Raw genomic sequence first — 23317 nt, 5'->3', positions numbered from 1 at the left:
GAACTTACTGCAGCCCAAAACAGTAATGTTCCATGCTTTCAAAGTTGTCCTCAGCAGCTCGCCATCTTGTTTATGTACCACTGACACTACAGCTCAGTGTGAAGCTGGCCATAGACGCAAAGATTTAATTTGTACAAATCTCAGTTTCGTACGATTTTCGGGCCGTGTGTGTTGAGAGTCCTGACATTTTTCGTGCCATGGCGACTGGTCGTTCAGACGATCGGACAGGCTACCGATAATATCTATGCATGTATTGCTTATCTGACAAAATCAGTGGGAGACGGACATAACTTTCATACGATTGCTGTCAGGGGCAGAACATCGTCTGATCTGTTCTTTTACTATTTGATCTGAATGGTTAGTGGCAGGTCGGGAGTCAGGAGGTAAATCTGCACGTCTATGGCCACCTTTAGACTACTGTTGAGAAGCTAAGCATAGAGGTCATCATGAAGCATCAAACCATTAGCAGAAAAAGAGGCTACATCACTCACAAGCTGGTGCTACACAAATGATTATTTATTGAGTCTGATGCAGAATGCACTGCTTTCTGTGCTTCCATGTAATGTAAATCAGAATGCATTTTTAATTGGCCTTTGTATTGTGAATTTTGTTCCTGTACTGTGTATTTTGAACCAGTCCCTAAGCTCTGGTCTCAATACAGGAATGAAGAGCAGGTGTCTGTGAATCAGCAGAAAAAAAGAAAAAATGTGGAGGATTTTCACTGATAAAGTTTGTAGTGGCCTTGGGCCGGTATGAAAGCCCAAAGGAAGCATTATTTACAATTGTAAGTGCATATACTGTAGCTAAAAAGGACACTGAACTGAGTGTGCATTGACAACATTCACAAAGGTAATTGCATCCATACATGCTCTAAGCACCTTGCGGCCAGCACCAATGTACCCATCAGCCTGCCCTGATTCCCCAAGGTATAATGTAATTGTGCTTCAAGGAAAAAGGAATTTAAACCCAGGAGAAGTAACATGCATGCATAAAGAAGTCCAACTAATTAAATAAAGACAGGTACCATAGAATTGGATTGTCTGTGCTAGTTAATAAACAGCTTTTGTTGAGGAATCGGATGAAATATTTGTATATTCATTAATATTAATAAATATAATGAAACTTCATATTTCATTTTGTTGATTGATAAAACAGTATGTCAGCTGGACTGACTGGGTCATTTGCCCCCAGTAAAGTCAAAGTAAAGAAAAAAATCTTGGATCCAATTTAGATATTTCCACAGAACCTACTTGACCCCTCACAGACTTCATCTGATAAACCCGCTATTTTCCCCAAAGTGCTTACATTCTGCTGCAGACTATAAACATATGGTGAGGGAACTTCTTGACAAAAGTAGCTGCCTCCTAGCACAAATAACCCCCCTAGACGTGACCCTCCTTTTACTGAACCAGGTAAAGGTTTCCTTTTTATTCAAGCCAAGTGACTGATAGCAGTCAATAGGAAATCAGAAAACCCACCAAGAAAAAAGCAGTTGATTGAATTGGTTAATAATTCACTCCCTTTATACCAGTTAATATACACGAGTAGAGGCTGCCCCCCAAAAGTGTGGTCCTCATAAATAAATTAACATATCCCCTCCTTGTTACCTCAAATGAGCAAGACTCCTAACAATTTTTCAGAGGTTAGTGTATTTAATATGGGAATTTGTAGAGGTATGGGACCTGTTATCCAGAATGCTTGGGACCTGGGGTTTTCTGGATAATGGATCTTTCTGTAATTTGGATCTTCATACCTTAAAGGAGAAGAAAAACTACTGAGGCATTTTATTGCCAATAGATTAGCCACAATAGTGCAAGCTAGAATGCTATATTTATTCTGTAGAATGTTTTACCATACCTGAGGAAAAAGCTTTAGAATCTCTCAATGTTTGTTTAGGACAGCAGCTGCCATATTAGCTTGGTGTGACTTCACTTCCTGCCTGAGTCTCTCCCTGCTCACTCATACTGTAGCTCTGGGCTCAGATTACAGCTGAAAGGGGAGGGGGGGGGGGAGAGGAACAAACTGTTCATGCTCACGCCCAGGGCAAGGAGGTTTAAACTGAAGGCAGGAAGTCTGATACAGAAGCCCATGTGTACAAAATATAAGGAAAGAAACATTGTGCTTCTTTTGACAGAGGACTCAGAGCAGCACTACTTTGAGGGTTTACTGGTATATTTAGGTGGACCTTTCTGATAAGGCTTACTTAGTTTTAACCTTTCCTTCTCCTTTAAGACCACTAGAAAATAATTTAAACATGAAATAAACCCAATAGGCTGGTTTTGCTTCCAATAAGGATGAATTATTTCTTTGGTACTATTTTATCATTACAGAGAAAAAGTTTTTAAATTCTTAAAAATTGTAATTATTTGGATAAACTGAAGTCTATGGGAGACGGCCTTTACGTAATTCGGAGCTTTCTGGATAATGGGTTTCCGGATAACGGATCCCATACCTGTATTCCTTTATAAATTGATTTTAAATGCATTAAACCTATTATCTGACAGTGAAAGCAGTACATAAGATTACCTAATTCAACATGTATGTATTTAGTTTGGCTTGTATGGATGATGCAATCTAGTATCTACAAGGCAAACATAATAACTAATGCAAATATTCTGATATACAGTAAAAAATGTTACCATAAAGCAGCTTAACCTGCTGTCCAACAATGAAAACTGCTACAAAAATGACCAGGCCAGTGCCAATGCAATTAAGTATGCGGGGCAAGGCTCTTGCCCCGCATTAATTAATTAAAGGTGGCCATAGACCATAGATCTTTCTTGGAAAAGATGTTTCCAAGAAAGATCGTTCGATTCACTACACACACAATTAACTAAAAGTTAATTTAAAGATTTGTGAATTTATTTATAAGGTATTTCCCTCACCCTTTTCAAATCTTAGTTTTAAATGAAGCTGGTTTCTTAAGTTGTTGTCCTTACTTCACTCTACAGGGATCCAGTAACAGGAAGTTTCATTACTCCTATGGAATGTTTTTTTAATGATTTATATGAAGCAATCCTTTCCGCAGAACTCAAATTGTGTCATGATATATATGACCTGAAATGCCACTGCATAAAAATTTCTGACGTTGATTTTGGATATTTAAAACTATTGACCCTGAAACATGTAAAGCTCACAGTAAAGCAATTGACACTTTTTTTTCAGCATTGCATATGCCTTAGCTTTTTATCTGTTTGGTCATGTTGTGTAAGACAAACCAGATAAAAACAACGTTAACCTTCTTTTGACATAGGACTTTTATAAACTATGCAATGATTGTCTCCCATGTCTTATAATATTCAGTGATTGTATCAATGCAGATTGATTTATATTACACTTCTGTGTGTTACTGAGATAACTATTTATTTGAAATGTCAAAATAATTTCATTGATCAACAAGTTGTGATGTGTTTTGTGTTTTTATTGCTTGTAAATTAGCTTTTAGACCATTTCGATATTATCAAAACCATAATTTAAAAAATGGTGCTGGTACTACAGATGACTTTTAAAAAGTTGCCTATGCATACATAATGTCAGTGTATCTTAAAATAAAAATATAGAAAAGGCAGTAAATCAGTATTATGGGCTAACCTGCAATTTCATTTCACGTACAATACTTCCTACAATTATTTTTGTTAAAGAAAAGAATATACTCTGCGGAATGTATAAGATTGTTGCTTTATGGCAAGAGAAAGTCTTTACTATCTCACACAGTGTATATGATTTCCCTTGCCTGATGAATTGTTACAACTGAGTGAAAATGAGCTAGGAAGGCATGGATTTCTACCCAACAAAAATTGCTCCTCTTATATTTCATTTTAAAACTGTTATAAATGCTCAGTATTCTGATGTCTGAATGAGAATTTTACACATGGATGCATGCAGTTCTGTGTCAGTGGAATAGTGTATAGCATGTTACTTAATGTCTGTGTTACAACATTATCTTGGAAAGACCCTGTATTTTTTTAGCAGGTGGCACATATAAAAGTAGATTATCAACAGCTGAAAATGTATTTAGCAACCTTTTACATGTTGTAACATCCGTTATATTCTACTGAGTCATTGAACAGTGCTAGAAATGTGATTTCATAACTCCCATAATAAAATAGATGATACATTACATTCCCTTTCCTACAAATAGCTCTAAATTACCTATCCAAATAAAACATCCATCCAGTATGGAAAACAAACTGCTTTTTTTGCAACTGATAAGAAGCATGCATTCTAAATTTCAGGGTAGGACTACACAGAAGTTTTCGGCGTGATCCGACGCGCGGCGACAAAACGCCATCGTCAAATCGCATGTAGTCCTACCCTTAAGCAAACACTTCTTAGCACAGTATCCCCACTAAGCTACTCCAAATTTTGCTTCATTTCATGTGCAAGTTTAGAACTAATGTTTGTGTACAAGGCTTGTACATAAACATGCTCCAGAGAGGACAAGAGAAGAAGATACATTTGTAAAAACAGAAATTACAGGGGTGGTTCATCTTCAAGTAACTCTTAGTATGTTATAGAATGGCTAATTCTAAGCAACTTTTCAATTGTCCTTCATTATTTATTTATTTTTTTATAGTTTTTTAATTAGTTGTCTTCTTCTTCTCTTGACTCTTCCCATCTTTCAAATCGGGGTCACTGACCCCATCTTAAAATAAATGATCTGTAAAGATAAAAATTTTATATTCTTGCTACTTTTTATTTTCTATACAGGCTCTCTACTATTCATATTCCATATGCATGATTGCTAGGGTAATGTGGACCCTAGTTACCCGATTACAAACTAGAGAGCTGTTGAATAAAAAGCTAAATAATAAAATAATAAAAAATGAAACCCAATTTGTCTCCGAATATCACTTTCTACATTATACTAAACGTTAATCTAAAGGTGAACAACCCCTTTAATGACAAGGGGAAATTGGTGGGCTATATTTGGCTTATAGGAGCTGCACTTTGGAGAATTCACACAAAAACTTTGGCATCAGCTTTTTAACTGTATGTATAATGTGCTCTCTCCTCACAAGTCAGTCAGTTATTGTGTAATCTGGTGACAAGCTATCTTAATACATGCTGATGAAAATCATTGATACACCAATTTTCACCAAACTCTAAAGTGATCCCACCAGTTTTAGTCTCCATTAGAGAGGCCCACATAAAGTAATTACCTTTTTGTGCTTTTTTATTGTTGTCCTACACAAACTATCGTAAATTACTATGTACTAAAGGTAGTCATACACTGTCCTTGCAAGTTATCTAACAAAACTGTTCATTGACTGAAGGAATGGATACCGTACAACTGGCTATATGCAGGAATACATGTTCTTCCATTAATTTGGCCTGACAGCCCAAATTAATTTAAAGTAAAGAGGTACTGCTCCTCTCATTCCCTAATCTGTTGATTAACTATGCATGCACTGACACAATTTATTGGCAGAATTCTGGAGTGATTGAATGCAATCCAAAAAAGTCTTCAAAGGATCTGTACAAGACAAGTAGACTTACATACTCAGAAAGAGTTGAACACATTGCAAGAGTTTGCCAACTCATCCAGACATGCATCAGTTACATACAATTTGATTGCAAGAGGCAATTTCTTCTTGCTTCCTTCTTCCAGTTCCTGACTTGTTGCTCCATGCCCAGAGTAAATGTGATCACACAGATTTACAGAATCATCATTTCACCACCTGCACCAGTGCACACTTGCTTGATCAGAGCTCAGACCAACAAACTTCACAATACATTGGGCCCTACAAAATGGTTTGGTAATTGACTGCAACTGTTTGGTTTATCAAGGCAAGATCAGTAATATATGTAGGAGGACAGTAATTAGTTAGCCCGACTGCCAGATTTAGTTGCAAATGTCCAGCTGAAAGAAAGTCAACATCTAAGGGGGTTGAAATGGAGCACCTATGCATGGGCTGGCAGCTGAAGGAAAAACTACCACAGCATCTGGTTGATGCAGCTTCCCATTAGGATCAATCTTGGCCATTCACAATAACAGCATAAAATTATCTATGAGGAAGTGTGTAAATAGCTGACGTTTTTATAAAGTAGAATTTCAGGAGCAGCAAAAGTGACACTGATCTTTTATCACTGCTTCATGCATTGCATGAGAAGATGGAAAGGCTCCGCTAAGTTTTACCAATGAGCAAATTAATGATATCTTCTGGACTTTTATTTTGCAAGCAGTTATCCAACACTGGGCACTTCTTCTCCTTTAAAGGAGAACTAAACCCTAAAAAGTGATATAGTTAAAAATTCCATATTTTATATATTGAACTTATTGCACCAGCCTATTATTTCAGCTTGTCAAAAGCAGCAATTAACCAGGACTTCAAACTTGTCACATGGGGTCACCATCTTGGAAAGTATCTGTGACACTCACATGCTCAGTGGGCTCTGAGCAGCTATTGAGAAGCTAAGCTTAGGGTTCATCGCTAATTTTCAAGCAGAAAATGAGGTTTGTCTGTAATGTAAGCTGATGCTACAGGGCTGATTATTAAATTTTGATGCTAATTGCACTGGTTTCTGTGCTGCCATGTAGTAATTATCTGAATTAATTACTAATCAGCCTTATATTGTGACATTAATATTCTATGTGTACTGTATATTGTGAGTGGGTCCCTAAGCTCAGTAAGTGACAGCACCATGGACCATGTGCAGTGAATCAGCAGAAAAGAAGATGGGGAGCTACTGGGGCATCTTTGGAGACACAGATCTTCCCTGCTAAAGGGCTGTGGTTTCCTCGGCCTGGTACAGAAGCCCAAAACTTAAAACATTTTTACCTACTTCTTTAGTTAAGCTTTAGTTCTTTAGGGACACTGTAGTGATCTTCCTGTTGCACTTGCTACTTTGTTACTGTTGGTACCCCACTTTGCTGTTCTGTGTATGCCTATTTTTTTAGGTTACTTGAAGGGACTGGCAGTTACTTAAAATAGTCTGCCTGTGCTTGACTCACCAGAAGAGCAAATTTGCCATAGGACAACTAAAGCAGCAGTAGGAGTGCTTGAAGACTTACAAAACTTAAAGAAATTGTAACATCAAAAAATTAAAGTGTTTTAAAGTAATAGCAATTAAAGTGTTTTAAAGTAATAGCAATATAATCATCATCATTTATTTATATAGCACCGACAAGTTACGCAGTGCTTTTCCTTAGTTTATAACAATTGGGGATAAATGGTGAATAACAAACAAGGGTTTAAAGAGTACAATCGGATTAGAGGCCCCTGCATGTGAGAGTTTACAGAATAAAGGTTAGGATACAATTGAGACATTACGATTTTAAAAACAATTTTGTGATTTATGATACAGCAATGGTTGATTAATTAAGGTGCATTAATTAAGCTTCTTTAAACAGGTGGGTCTTTAAGGAGCATTTGAAAGTTTGTAAAGAAGGAGTAAGTCTGAAAGTTTGTGGCAGAGAGTTCCAGAGAAAAGCAAAGGCCTGAGAGAAGTCTTGAAGATGAGAATGGGCAGAAGTTAAGAGAGGAGAAGTGAGGCGAAGGTCAGAAGCAGAGCGAAGGTTGCGTGGAATGTATTTGGAGGTCAGAGATTAAATATAAGGGGGAGCTTCACTGTTAAGGCCTTGAATGTAAGTGTTAGTAATTTGAATTTGATTCTGGAGGGGATTGGGAGCCAGTGAAGGGATATGCAAATGGGAGCAGCTGATGTTGAGCAGTGAGATAAATGCAGCAGCATTTAGAACAGATTGGAGTTGTGAAAGGTGACTTGTTGGAATACCTGCAGGCAGTAGGTTGCAGTAATCAAGGCGGGAGATGAGAAGAGACCGAATAAGTGTTTTGGTTAAACTGAGATACGGTCATATTCGGGCAATGTTGCGCAGTTGAATACGACAAGACCTTGCAAGTGTTTGGATGTGTGGTGAAAAAGACAGATGTGAGTCTGTGTGGTAGAATGAAAGGTGGTGATGTTTACTGTGAGTGATATCTGAGGGACAGGGGAAGGTCTTGGAGGAAATAATATGAGTTCTATTATGCAGTGCTGCCATGCACTGGTACAACTGCTTTGTTTGCTTCAGAAACACTACTATTGTTTATATTTTTCAAGTTACACAGAAGATAGCAGATAAGCTCTGTAGAACATATTGGTTTTATCTATTATCCACTGTTTAACCTGTACCATATAGCCTTTTTTCAATTTCCACCATTGCTACACAGCAGCTTGTTTATATAAACTAAAGTAGTTTTTCTTAATCAAACACAACAGTTTTACCAGTGCAGGGCAACAGTACATTATATTTTCATCACTTTCATTTTTTGGTTGTTAATGTTCCTTTAACCCTTTTTTTTTCGCAGCATCACTCTAGGCCATGTAGGGCCCACCAGAGAACAATGGCATTCCACGCTAACGGTCCAATTTCCAGAACCCACCAGCACACCCTGGCCTCTCCAGCATAAGTTGGCCCGGTGCACAGTCAGAAGGGATCAGCAACCCCAATTGTAGTCAGCATAATAGAAGAAAAACTGGCACTCAGAGCTCGATGCATGCGGGCAAAGCCCTGCGTGTCCATTACAATGTAACGTTTCGGGGGCGGGCCCCTTCGTCAGACGAAGGGGGCCGCCCCCGAAACGTTACATTGTAATGGACACGCAGGGCTTTGCCCGCATGCATCGAGCTCTGAGTGCCAGTTTTTCTTCTATTATTCCACGCTAACAACAATTAGATGTAGACAGAGTGTTCTACAGACCTGTGTTGGAAATAAGAAAGGACTGATGGGAATTGGCCAATTTCCCTCTCATTTATATAAGGAAAATAAATATTTTGTTCCAACAGACCTACTGTAGTTGGTGTTATGTGGTATCATTTGAGCAGGCACCAGGCACACATATTACTGTCTTATTAATTGTTTGTCCTGTTCGAATATGTACAAGTACAGAAGGTTGTGTAATACTAATAGGCAGATAGATCTCCTAACATCTAAAAATAAGTAACTGAGCAAAATTTAGTTTTTCAGATCCCTTTTAGTATTTACAAACAGACGACGTCTAGACATCATTTTGTTTTTTACTTTTCTTCTTCGCCACAAAATATTTATAGAAGTATGGGATCCGTTATCTGGTAACCCATTATCCAAAAAGCCCCAAATTACGGAATAGGATTCTCCTTTAGAATCCATTATAATCAAATAACCCTTATTTAAAAAAAAAACAATTTCCCTTTTCTTTGTAATAATAGCAGTAACAGTAGCTTGTACTTGATCCAAACTAAGATAATAAATCCACACTGGAGGTAAAAAACAGTCTTTGGGCTTTATTTAATGTTTAAATGATTTGCAAGTAGCCTTAAAGTATCAATGTCCAAATGACAACAACGCAGCTCTAGCCGACTCTACACCTGTCAAGTTGACACAACAAAAAAAACTACTTTTTTAAATCAAGCTTTATGAACAACTGTTAGAGCGAGCAAACAGCAGCAGCCTCTGTGTTCCAGCACCGGTGGTGATGTTGGTGGCGGCGCTGCGTTCCAGTGACGTCACCAAACATGGCAGCTCTGGCTGGTCTGAGGGTCTTAAGCTGCGGCAGTGGAGGCAGGCTGACTTCACGCGCCGCCTCGTGGCTGCTACCTCGCACCCCCCCAGCAGCGCAGGTAAAGGTGGGTGTCAATGGGTGCGGCCACGGGGAGCGCTATTACAGCTCGGCCGAGAAGGGCGAAGACGAGCTAAGGGTCAGATACTTGGAAGGTGACGATCAAGGTAACTGCATGACGTCACGGGTTGACAACTCTGTGAATAAAAATGGGATAGATAGTAAATAAAAGGAAAATAGTACAGAATGTTAACAAATTAAACCTAACAAAGCAACTTAACAAATAGTAGATAGTAAAACGTTATGAACAGATGATCTGACTCAGCACTGCATACATATAGGAATGGTTGGACGTCATTATTCATGTCTAACGCTAAAGGAGGATGGGATCTTTTGTCATATGGGAAGAAGGAGTAGACTGGGGGCAGCTGGGAAACTGACACTATGTCTAACCCCATGTAAGATTTCAAAATTGAATATAAAAAAATCTGTTTGCTCTTTTGAAAAATGGATTTCAGTGCAGAATTTTACTGGAGCAGCACTATTAACTGATGTGTTTTGAAAAAAAAAAAAAACATGTTTTCCCATGACAGTATACCTTTAAAAACCACAAGCCACACTGACATTGGAGTAAGTCTCATCCCCAAAATTAATTTAAGCTGCATTCCTAGAATGATTCTGATGTACTTATTGATCATAGTACAACTGTACTATTGTTGTTAAACCCACCCTAACATTCCCCACAGCCCGGTTATACTGGAGAACTCCGTCACATTTACATGCAACTGAACTCTGCAGGCTACATGGAGTCAAGCCTGCTTGACTAGGAGGATGCCACTCTCCTATAAATAATACACCCACCTAAAGATGTACTGTGCCACCTCAGCCCAGAATGACTAATGAATCTAGCTAAACATGTACTGCAGTGTTCAGTATCTGAGAATGGTAAAATTCTCCGGTAACAATGGGTTATGGGATGTGGCAGAAGACTGATAATATAAAATCATTTGTTGCTCCTCCCCTTTTAATATATCCCCTGTGCTTAACCCTTCTACCTCAGTTTAATATACCAACCAAGAATAGAACACAATTTAAGGAATTAATGCAACTAAAATACAGAGAAAATGCTCGGAAGGTCCTGTATCCCCCAATGGACTAGAGAGAAAGAGATTTAACAGTAAGTTATACAAAAAAATCTCCTTTTCTCTAACGTCATTGGGGGACACAGGAACCACTGGGACTTACCAAAGCAGTCCCTTGAAAAATAAAAACAAATCAACCAGGGAGGGAAGATACAGATAATGCCGAGACCTGCACCTTTAAGGAAGATAGCTTAAGTCAGCCATCCAGTCCCTGCTGAAGGAATTGGAGCACATTATCAATCCTGTTCGAAAGGTGTCTGATTCCTTTCACACCACATACTGTATGCCTTCCAGACTATGTAATAGGCCTTTGCGGAAACTGGCTTCCTGGCTCTGATCATCGTCTCCACCACCTTATCCGAGAACCCCCTACGCTTCAGGATAGCTGTCTCAATCGCCAAGCCGTTAAAGACAGCAATGCTGGATTGGGGTGTATAATTGGTCCCTGGCGCAGCAGATCTGCCTTGGTGGCAATCTGAACCAATCTCCTTGTGCCATGGAGATTAGGTCTGAAAACCATGCTCTTCTTGGCCAAAAAGGAGCCACTATCATCAAAGTCAGATGTGCCGGTGGAAAGCTCTTTTGGATCCTTGGTATCATGGGAATCGGTGGAAACACGTACGCCCTGTAAAAAATTCCAAGGGAACATCATTGCATCCACTCCTTCCGCTGTTGGATCCCTGGATCTTGAAAGAAACCTTGGAAGCTTTGTTGTTGTCTACCAGCAGGCTGAAAACGTCCGGTAGAAGCTCCCATTCTCCCGGATCCAGATGATTTAGATAATCTGCCTCCCAGTTTAGGACTCCTGGGATGTGAATCGCTGTTACCACTACATGGCGGCACTCTACCCAATCTATTATCTTCTGCGTCTCCTTCCATGCTGATACACTCCTTGTGCCTCCCTGATGATTCAGATAAGCTACTGCAGTTGCATTGTCCGACTGTACCCATCCGGTCAGACTTGCGTGGGTGTTAATAGCACCCACTGTGGGTCCTCCCACAACTGTCCCTGCGTCACCCTTGATGGATTCATCCACCAGCTCAAGGACTCTCTCGCTGCTCTGTCGAGAAAAATGGTCTGTTCGAGTGAACCCTTCTTCCATCTGCGGAGAATGCATAGCTGCAGAGGTTGTAGGTGATACTGTGCCCATGGTACAGCTTCCATTGCTGCCACCATTAACCCCAGAACCTGCATGCAGAATCGTATGGTGGGTGTGCGGCTCTGGAGCAGTCGTCCTATTATGCTTCTGATTTTTGACTGTCTCTTCTCCGGTAGAATTACTCTCTGCGAGCTTGTATTGAACACTAGCCCCAGAAACTGCATTACGTGGCTGGGCTCTAGCGATGATTTCTGCCGATTGATCATCCATCTGAAGGATTCCAGCATTTTCACGGTGATAGACACATTCCTTGTGGCCATCGACAATGAATCTGCTTTCACCAGTATGTCGTCCAGGTATGGGATAATTGAGATCCCCCTCAAGTTGTAGCGTCGCTGTCATGGCTGCCATGACCTTCGTAAATACCCTCGGCACTGACGTTAAGCCGAATGGCAGTGCTACAAACTGGTAATGTTGCTGAAGAAAGGCAAACCTCAGGAACTTGTGATGTCCTGACCAAATTGGAACATGAAGATATGCATCCTTGATATCCAGGGACGCTAAAAACTCCCCTTTTCTCATGGACCTGATGACTGAACAAATGGATTCCATGTGAAAACGAGAATATTTTATGAATTTGTTTAGAGCCTTCAGGTCTAATACTGTACGGAAGGACCCATCCTTCTTTGGCACCAGAAATAAATTTGAATAAAAACCTTCGAAGCGCTGTTCGAATGGAACTGGCACCACTATTCCTGATTGTAGTAGTGTTCTTACGGTCCCAAAAAAGGCCTCACACTTTGGCTCTCGTAAAGGTACTCTGGAAACGAGAAAACATCAGGGTGGAGGGGCTTGAAATTCCAATCTGTAGCCCCCGCTGACCAGCCTCTGAACCCAGCTGTCGGACACCTCTCTGACCCACGTCTCTTGGAACCTCCCGAGTCTTCCACCTGCGGCTCGATCGAGGTCCTGCGGCCATGCCCAGTCATTGGGAGTGTGCCTTGTCAGTGGCTGGCTTGTTGTTGGTCTTTCGATTCTGCCACTGATGCTTGTTTCTCTGTTGGAACCTCCCCTTGGAACGGTAGGTTTCTGATGTCTGTGTTCCCCTTGGATTCCGAAAACTTGAACCTCGAAAAAATCGGCCATTTTTGGAACTTGATCCCAACCGAGCCTTGGACTGAGGCAACAGTGTACTCTTTCCTCCTGTTGCCTGGGAAATTATGTTCTCTAATTCCTCTCCAAATAGATGCTTTCCTTTAAATTGCAAGGATGTTAGAGACTTCTTAGAGCTCAAATCTGCAGTCCAATTCTTTAACCACAATGCTCGACGTGCAGCCACCGAAGATGCATGAGGTGCAAGGAAAATATGTGACCACGGCCGAGGCTTTGTTCATCTCCCCCCCGGTAAACATGTCTGCTAACAGTCTTGCCCACTTCCTCCCCCCTCCTTTATGTTGTCCCAGCACTGCTAGTCCCCTGGCACCTGCCTCCCGGTTGTTACAGAGGAAACTGCTCTGGAGACGCACAGCCAAGTCTCCGACAAAAAACGAAATCCGAAACTGCACGCTGAACTGAGACGCGCGACGGCTGACGTCACTCAAGTGTGCCCAATATGCGCTGACGCCGCAACCACTTCGCCCAGACGTTCCGGACTGTGTGTGCAGGGAGAACAGGTACCAAAGTAGCGTGAGCGTGCCTAAGAGACAAGAGGGAGGGGAAGCCTGGGAGAAGAACCACGGGTTGCTACTGCCAAACGTAACCACCGTCCCCGTCTGTCCCGGAGAGTTCAGCCGTGTATCGGGGTAAGCTCTCTGCCTTTACCTCTATCCGTGGTAAAAAACTTGTCGGCCCGAATGGTCTGCTTAGTATAAGTCTTATGACCCTTACACAGAGGTGTCCCGCGTAGGGGGCTGACTATTTGATCTCAGGTGTGTCCTTGGGTCCTGTCCCACCTGTCAGTGCTAATCACTGACCGAAGATTTCCTTTCGTAGGGTCTCTCTAGAGACCATGATCCTACCTCCTCTTCGAGGACACTGAAAAAACTGAGGTAGAAGGATTAAGCACCTTTTTTATTATCAGTGTCCTACCTCCTGGTTGGAGGAGCTTAACCCAGTGGTTCCTGTGTCCCCCAATGACGTTAGAGAAATGTGTTAATTTTCTTCCTTGCCTAAATTCGCTGTGAAACTTCTTCAGTGATTTCCCCATAGAATTGCAGTTAGGAAATATCTCTACCAATCTCCACCAATGAGACGAGTTGAGACACTCGCCTCAGGGGTTGCCAGGGGCGGCAAAAATGCCGATCCTGTTAGCTAAGAGCCGAATTTCCGTTTTTAAACCTGGAAATTCAGCTTTTCTAGTGCAGAGAGCACAATTGCGATGTGGACCGCCCACGACCCCCTCCAGCGCGACGTGGACTGCCCGACCCCCGCCAGAGCTGAAAGGTGAGTGCCGTGGGGAGGCAAAATGAAGGCCGCCTCAAACGGCAAAATGGACAGGATCGCTCCTGGGTGGTAGGGATGTAAATAATGAGATGCAAAAGTGAATCCTCTTCCTTTATAATTTCTCTTGGTGAAAAATTCACAATTGCAGTTTTAGTAAATTGGTGAAGACAGATATTTCACCTGGTGAAAATATGTAAATTCACCAATGCAAAGCTATTTGCCAAAACTTGTCATACTTGTCTTTTAGTAAATTGCAGATGTTGTAGCAAATTATCAATCTTGGTGAAAATAGGCCAAAACTCTACTTAGAACATAATTGATGTTGAATGGGAATGGGCTGGCAGGTGCCTTTGATGCATTATAATATAATGGTCAGACTGGCTGATGGCACTGCAGTATGCCACTAAATCAGATACACTGTTGCAATTCCTTCGGTTAATGTTGCATCATCTATTGACTTAATAGGATAACACTGTAACAGAGTGAAGTATATCATTATAATTGCTACAGTTTCTATCTGAAAGCTACTTTAAGCTCATTAGATGTTTACTGATGTAGCAATAGTTAAGGTCTTTAAGTCTACTAAGTAGAGGAAATCCTTGCTCATTTACTCTACTGTATGTGCTGGCTTTGGACAGACACCAAATGTTATACTCTGCATTTTAACATCCTTAGTTAGTTTTTATTCAAAGTAAGTTATTTCTTTGTTGTGAGAAGTTATTTTCTCGTTTTTTTGGGTTCTTAGAAAACTACTGTTTTTTCCTCCATCCCAAATTTAGGCTTTTCAAAAAACCTTTTTTAGCCATATCATATATGGATAAATGAAACATTGTAAATACAGTGGAACGTCAATTTTACATCCCCTGATTTTACGTTTTCCCTCATTTTAAATTTTTGTTTTGTGATCCCACCTATATATATTATGCATAATAAATTTTCCTGATTTTACATTTTCCTTGATTTCACAACATTTTTTTCTGGTCCCCTGAAAAATGGGGGTCTACTGTATTATCAATATAAAAAAAGTTCTGTATTGTTTCTGAAATCAAGTTAGTGTTCATCATTTCCCTTTCAGTAATATGTCTCTATACATGCTCTGTCCTTTTTTTTTATTAAGGCTTCCTTTGCTCTAGGCAAACGGAGCACCAGTTATGTATTAATAGAGATGACATTTTGTAACTGAACTAAATGTTTGGTTTGCTTTCCCTATAGGACCCTAGTTTTCTCAGGCTGTGTTTTTGGGACTGTATGATGTATATTTAGGCTTTTCTTAGGACTGTATGATGTATAGCACAGGTTCTCAGATCGAGGTGGAACCTTTTGTTGTGTCTTGAAGATAAGTTTGTAAATAGAATAATTCTGTCCAGATATTTCCTCTTTACTATAGTATCAGGGACCTCTCTAAGACTAGGGCCAGATGATCCTTGTTGCTCCCCTTGTCTTTGTAACTGCGGGTGGATTTCAGTGAGAAATGCAAAATGCACTGCACCTGTCTACACCCTACACCCTGCTTCTGGGTGCAGGCAGAGCAGGAGCGGAAAACTAGTGGGGTAGTGGATTCTCGGCCTGCAGAGAAACACCTGTCTCTAGCCTAATAGTGGCTACCAGAGACTGCTTCTAAGATAAGTTTGTAAATAGAATAGTTCAGTCCTGATATTTTCCCTTAACTAAAAGATATTACCAGGGACCTCTCTAATAGTGGCAACCACAGACTGCTTCTATTGCGACCGTAAAGCATAAGTGATTCCAGCATTTTGATATCAAAGATTTAAGGGGCATGAATCAGATTTATTTCTTTATACTGAACTTATATGAATGAGGATAAAATGAATAACTTACCACTGACTATGTTGCTTAGTAGTTTAAGGCCCCCACAGTTGAGTGAGTCATGAAGCGTACATATAGTAATCCCACCACATTGTTCCATTCTGCTTTGGGTAATGTCAGAGGTATAATAAATTGCGGCGGCTATTGCTTTAGCCTGGGAATTATTTTGAGAAGAAAGCTGCAGCTGTTACCGTAGCAACCTGATTTATTTCAAAAGAATGCAGCTATTTAAAACAAATATTCAAACATATTCGATATATATTTAGCATTTAGTTCATTTTGTACTGTTTCACATCAGTGAAATGTAGAGCCTGCCGAGAACAATTCTGTCTAATGGACAGCGCAAAACCTTTTTGCAGTCGCATTGCATTTTATGAAGCAGGAACTTTATATGCAAAATCAATGTGAACTGTAATGTTGCATCAGCATTGCTTCTTGATTCATCATCCCAAAAGCAGGAATGGTACATGAATGCAGGCAGGCAAGCATGGGGAGAAACATCTCTCAATTTTGACACAATAAACTATAGGGGTTTCCCCCTGTGCATATGTGTGTCAGTGATGCTTTTGTGGAGTGCCCCAAGAAGGGGGTTCTGATTCCTTCCTTCACTCTGCACCAGATTCTGGTTTGCAGAGGTATGCAAGCAGTGTCTGTAGACAATATTGTTATTTCATAATTTATCATTCCATCATAAGCTCCCTATATCTTTTATACATATATTTCGTTAAAGGGTTCACCTTTGTGTTAACTTTTAGTATGAGGTAGAGAATGCTTTTAGGAGACAAATTGCAATTGGTTTTTATTTTTTGTGGTTTTTGATTTGTTTAGCTTTTTATTCAGCAGCTCTCTAGTTTGCAATTTCAGCAATCTGGTCGCTAGTGTCCAAATTAACCTAGCAACCATGTATTGATTTAAGAGAATGGAGCATGAATAGAAGAGGGTCTGAATAGAAAGATGAGTAATAAAAAGTAGCAATTACAATATTGGCAGATTTATTAAAGGTCGAATTTTTTATGGTCAAAACTCTCAAATTTGAATTGTGAATTATCCAAACTCGATTTGAGTTTTAATTAGAATTTTGAGATTTATCATGCTCTGGCCCTTTAAGAACTCAAATTTGACTATTCACAACCTATAACCTGCCGAGTTCATGTATAAGTCAATGGGAGAAGGACCAATTTGGACATGTTAGTAGCCTTCCTGTCATTCGAGTTCTTTTTGAAGATAAAACTCAAACCAAGTTTAGTCGAATTCGATTCAAGTTTTTGAGTCGGTTAAATTTGTCTGAGTTTTAGATTTTTTTTGTTTTTAGTATTTGATTTTTTTTTTTTTATAAATAACCCCCCAGTCGAATTTCGAGTATATTCGAATTTAATAGATCTTTAAAAAACTCACTTGAATTCAAAATTTGACCTTTAATAAATGTGCCTCGCAGGGGCAGATTTATGTAGGGGACAGGAAGAATCCTTCCCCTGTTTGTCTTCCAGTGACATCATCCAGCCCAGTTGCATGCTGGATAGTGACCCGATTGGCTGGGAACCCCAGTGCATCCTGGGGAGAAAGGGTGTGCCTGACTTTGGAGCCAAAAGCACAGGGTCTCCCAGGAAGAGAGCTGAGAGAGCCAGCGTGAGTAGCTGTAAGACTGTGAGGTGCAGAGAAGAAGCTGCTGAATCTGGGGAGATTGAGCCCAGCCTGTCCCCTGCCAAGTTGCTGCAAACTCAGAAGGAGAAAGGTGCCACTAGTGAGACTGATTCTGCTGCAGAGCTGTGTGTGATCTCCAGTGTGAATTCCTCTGAGAGCACCCCGGTGAGTGAGCCACCCAAGGGAGGATACTGGCACGGATACAAGCGTGGGGCCCCATACTGAAGACAGCTGTTAACCCTTTACCTGCTACGAGAGAGCTGCTGCCAACATTCAAAAGGGAGAGGTACTTTTGGGGAATAAGGTAGCGTTACCTGGGGAGTAAGAGCTCTGGGGAAGGGACAATCATTTGAACTGTGTGATTATTAACCCCTTCAGGAGGATTGGGACTGTGATATCTACCAAGGACTGTGATATCTACCAAGGACTGTGTGAAGCAACAGTTAAGCACCTAATAGTGGTTTAGGGAGTGTCCCACGTGTCCCCAGTGTAGGAGTGCAGAGTGTATTAGTTGCCCAAGTGTTTACTTTTTGTTTATATAAAGTTTATATTGGTTCAAATTGCAAACTGTGTGTTTTATTATTCCTAGTGTAACCCCCTGAGGTGTCTTCCTCAGTGTTCACTAGGTGGAGGCACTGCGCTGTAATTCCCAGTTCCCAGTACTTTTCAATGCAAAAGGGACTCAGGGCCCCTGGATTGCCACGGGTAAGTGGTGATTTAAAGAGACAGTAACCAAATTAGTGTTACATTTACATATGGTCGAATATCGAGGGTTAATTAACCCTCGATATTCGACTGCCGAATGTAGATCCTTCGACTTCGAATATCGAAGTCGAAGGATTTACCGCAATTAGTTTGATCGAGTGAACGAACGAACGAAAAATCGATCGATCGAACGATTAAATCCTTCGAATCGAACAATTCGAAGAATCAATCGATCGAACGATTTTTCTACGACCAAAAAAACCTTAGAAAGCCTATGGGGACCTTCCCCATAGGCTAACATTGAAGTTCGGTAGGTTTTAGGTGGCGAAGTAGGGGGTCGAAGTTTTTTTTAAAGAGACAGTACTTCGACTATCAAATGGTCGAATATTCGAACAATTTTTAGTTCGAATCGTTCCAAGTAGCCAAAAAAAACCATTTGAAATTCAAAGTTTTTTTTATTCTATTCCTTCACTCGAGTAAGTAAATGTGCCCCTTAATGTGTAGCCTTACAGAGCATTTGCTTTTTTTAGATGGGGTCAGTGTCCTCTATTTGAAAACTGGAAAGAATCAGAAAAAGAAGGCCAATAATTAAAAAAACTTAAATAATGAAGACCAATTGAGAAGTTGGTTAAAATTTGCCATTCTATGACATACTTACAGTTAACTTAAAGGTGAACAACCCCTTTAACTTTCTATAAGCGTATAAATTCGTGGAAGGGAGTTTGGTCGGCTTTGTTTTCATAAAAAAAATTAGATTCATTTGAGTTTTAGTAGATAAGCTCCTAAAATTTTAACAGAGAGAATGTGTTATTTGCTATATATGATACCTAGTAATACTGCATTCCTTCTAGTTGTGCACTGTAAATGTTTATTGTTGTTTATTTATTGTTTCCTAACAGAGCACACAAACTCATCTTTTAAGATTATAAGATAGGAGGTGTCATCTTAAATAGTGAAAATGTTATTTTACAGCAAGAGCTGTTGTACGGTCTGGCAGATAGTTTCAAGAAAGGGTCAGATGTCAGGAGGGAAATAGATGATAGGCAGGATTTACTTGACAAGAGGGCTAACTTGCTATTCATGTGTCTTTATCAACCCGATCTACTTTGTAACTATTTAAAGGAAAAATATACCCAAAAAATGAATACTTAGTTTATATCAAAGGAAGTGGCATATTAAAGAATCTTAGCAAACTGGTATTTATATTTAAAGTAATATTGTCATTTTACATCTCTTGCCTTGAACCACCATTTTGTGATGGTCTGTATGCTGCCTCAGAGATCACCTGACCAGAAATACTTCAATTCTAACTGTAACAGGAAGAAGTGTGGAAGCAAAAGACACAACTCTGTCTGTTAATTGGATCATGTGACCTAACATATTGTTTGTTTGTATGCACAGTGAATCCTACAATCCCTGGAACGGCCCTTATTTTTCAAAATGGCAATTTTCTATTTATGATTACCCAATGGCACATACTACTAAAAAAGTATATTATTATGAAAGTGGTTTATTTACATGAAGCAGGGTTTTACACATGAGCAGTTTTATGCAATATCTTTTTTTGTTCGGGGGGGGGGGGTATCGTTTTCCTTTCATAAAAGCTTGTCAAAAATGTAAAGAACTGCTCCTTTGGCTGGGTTGACAAACAAGCGAATCTTTCCATGATATGTGTCCACATAAAGATGGGTGATATGGGCCCGATCTGATCATTTGGTCCTTGGGCTAATCGATTGTATCACAACGATGGGAATGCAGGCTATCATCAATCAGCCGATGCGATCCTTGCACCAATGGGATTTTTAAACCATGTCTGGTCGATATCTGGCTGATTGGCCCAGAAGGACAAGTCGTCTCCTTTTATCAACCTGTGTGTATAGCCACCTAATGATTACACTGGCTACTTCTTCTGCCTTTTGGAACAAATTAACTGTTTGGTTTCAGTTTTATATAGCTATTTAGTGTGCTGAGTGCTCAGAGCATAGTAACGCTGATCAAAAAGATGTAGAGGTAATTGCTGACAATGTTTCTCTGCAAAATATTTTTGTAAATAAGAAACTGTTTTAAATAGTTTTTCAAATAGCTCAGGAACAGAGTACTAAATAAATATTATCACATTATCAAGGTTCATCTATATTGACTTAAAGACGTGGATTATATAAAATGACCTTGACATAAACAGGGCACATTTTGTTACGTGTCAAAGTAATAACATAGGTTTGACATTCTGGTTTTGCCAGTTTTTGTGATTTCATCGCTTTGTAAAATTTACCTTTGAATGAAAAGTTTAATTTTGACGCAACTTCAGCATAATTGTGACTAATCTAGAATGTTAACACTGACTTCTGCATCTTAATCCTGCTAAAATAGTATGAATTCCTATGGAATGATTAAGATTTTTGACGGGCAGAATGAAGGAGGAATTCTGTCAAAGATGTATGAATTGCTGTCTAATGTTTTCAGTAACATTAGATTAAGGTTACTACATGTTGTAAAGTTGTAACTTTGACCCTTTAAAACAGGGCCCCAAAATAAAGAAAATAGTCTTCTGTGTTTATAATGAAGGACCAGGCTGTATTCATTTATTTTCACCTTAAACAGCTGAGTTATGCCTAAGAATGTGTACATGCCAACATATGCAGTCCTTATCGGTGCAGATTTTGATGCATTTGAAACAAATGTATTTGTGCTTTTTATACACAGTCTGTGTCTTTTACTTATTTGAAAGGGGAAATGAAAGAAATATATATTGTAAAGTTGCTTACAATTACACTTTTTTCATTATGCATAACCCCCCCACCAATAACTAAGTAGTACAGGTATGGGATTCGTTATCCAGAAACCTCCAAACAATACAATTTTTTTTAAAACAATTCTCTGTAATAAAAAAACAGAACGAAAAACTTGTGGAGCAGACACTCAAAATAAATGCATTCTTCCACCAGGCAGAAAAGAACAAGCAGAAAAAGTTTATGTCCAAATATGCAACCTCATGTGTTTGAATTACATAGACTGATAATAACAAAACAGTAGTTTGTACTTGATCCCAACTAAGATATAATTAATCCTTATTGGGTGCAAAACCAGCCTATTGAGTTTATTTAATGTTTGCATGATTTTCTAGTACACTTAATGTACACAGATCATAATTACGGAAAGATCTGTTATCTGGAACACCCCAGGTCTCGAGCATTCTGGATAACAGGTCCCATACCTGTACTTACGTTTCTGGGCTGAGTTCCATGAGCGTTCTCGGTCTTAAGGTATCACTTAAATGGAAAGATCACATACAGTATCTGGAAAACCCAGAACCAAAGCATTCTGGATAAAAGATCCCATACCTGTACTAGGCATTCTCAACAGTTCTGGTGCATGTTTATATCAATGAAAGGTTCACTTTACAGTTTCAAATTAGTATTTTGCTTGCAGAAAGATGTTTTAATGCTTTTTCTTTTTTTTTTTTTTATTGGCAGGTATTGTGGTACTTGGGATAAATCGACCACAGGCCAAAAATGCAATTAGTAAAAGTCTGGTTAAATCGGTAAGTGACTGATTCTTCTTTTCTACTCAAAATTCTTTGTGGTTAGTTGAGATATTTTTAAAAGGAAATGAAGAGTTGTAATATTTAATGTAATGTCGTATTTATTATATGCATTTCTGGTTGGTAACACTTTGAATATGACAGAATATAATAAGGATTTAATTAAATATACATTAGGATAACTTGTATCTCATGTCACATTACGGTCTGGTTATATAGGTCTGGGGTAAAAACCTTTTCTTAATCATTGCTTTTCATGTTTTTATATTGCATAGATGATGAAGATGATAGATTCTCTGAAGGGTAATAACAAAGTAAGGACAGTGGTTTTACGGAGTGAAGTTCCTGGAGTCTTTTGTGCAGGTAAAATGACAAACATATGAAGACTTTGTTAATGAACTTTGTTTTTGAAACTTCGCTTCACTATGCTAGAATAATGGATACTGCACAAATATAAGATAATACAACAATATGGGGTTGTATTATCAGCGTTAATTTTCAGGGCTGTTTTTATTCCTATGCATAGCTTCTCTATGTACACACTTTTATATCCCTGATTCCCCATTTATCTCCTTTGTATAATTTGTCAGAGAGACCTCCTTGCCTGTAACTGGGGCAACTCACCAACACAGTGTTCTGGTGAAGGCATGCTCCTATTGCACACATGGGGGGGTTATTAAAGGCCAGATTGAGTTGTTTTAGTGCCAAAAACTCAAATTTTTAGAGGAAAAAAAACCCCTAACCATAACCTGTCGAGGTCTTGTAGAAGTCAATGGCAGATGTCCTTTTTCTGCGCTGGGTTTTGTACGATAATCTGAAAAAATTGTGGGTTTTCAGCGTTAACTCAAAAAAAACGAGTTATTCAGGAGTCAAATCAGAAAAATTCATATTATTCGTTTTTCTTTTTTTTCTTGAGAATTTTCCAGAACCACATTTTTCAAGTTATTCTATTAACACATAAGGTACAATCGTGGATGGCAATTTGGTTGAGTTTGTTTTATTCAAATTATGAGAAAAATTTAATTTTTAGTAAATAACCCTCTTGCTGATCCAGACATGCACACAATGTCACAGTTATATTAGCCCTTAGATACACTAGCATCCCAGAAGCTTTGTGCTGGGTGTGATCAGGCACATATGACTACTTTTACCTTAGAATCTTAATATATTAACATATATAAACATATTTTGCTAGAGCTTTAGCTGTCTTTTTAATGTATAATGTGTTTGTTTTAGTTTGAGGCAAAATTTGCACAAGAGTCATGTTAGAAGCATTTGGTTTAAAAGGGATATCTTTTGTATATGTATTTTTATTGAAAAGCACAATTACGGGTAATGTGATAAAATGTCTAAAGTTTGCTCACAATTAGTAACCTT

General features: G+C 39.2%; 1 protein-coding gene across 2 annotated transcripts in view; it reads left to right on the top strand.

The window, feature by feature from the left end:
• Window positions 1–9457: 9457 nt before the first annotated feature.
• Window positions 9458–23317, top strand: part of LOC495229 (methylglutaconyl-CoA hydratase, mitochondrial) — a 133187-nt gene continuing 119327 nt past the window's right edge. The window contains exons 1-3 of one of the 2 annotated variants that reach the window (XM_041564753.1): window positions 9458–9709; window positions 21873–21940; window positions 22216–22303. In XM_041564753.1, the coding sequence (XP_041420687.1) occupies window positions 9499–9709; window positions 21873–21940; window positions 22216–22303 (367 nt within the window). In that variant the 5' untranslated portion in view covers window positions 9458–9498. The remainder of the gene's footprint in view (window positions 9710–21872; window positions 21941–22215; window positions 22304–23317) is intronic. The other variant, XM_018259303.2, reaches the window with a different exon arrangement.

This window comes from Xenopus laevis, chromosome 1L (genome assembly GCF_017654675.1).
Source record: "Xenopus laevis strain J_2021 chromosome 1L, Xenopus_laevis_v10.1, whole genome shotgun sequence".
NCBI classification, from domain to species: Eukaryota; Metazoa; Chordata; class Amphibia; order Anura; family Pipidae; genus Xenopus; species Xenopus laevis.
Note: the sequence above shows the minus strand (reverse complement) of the source record. Positions and strands in the feature narration are given on the sequence as shown.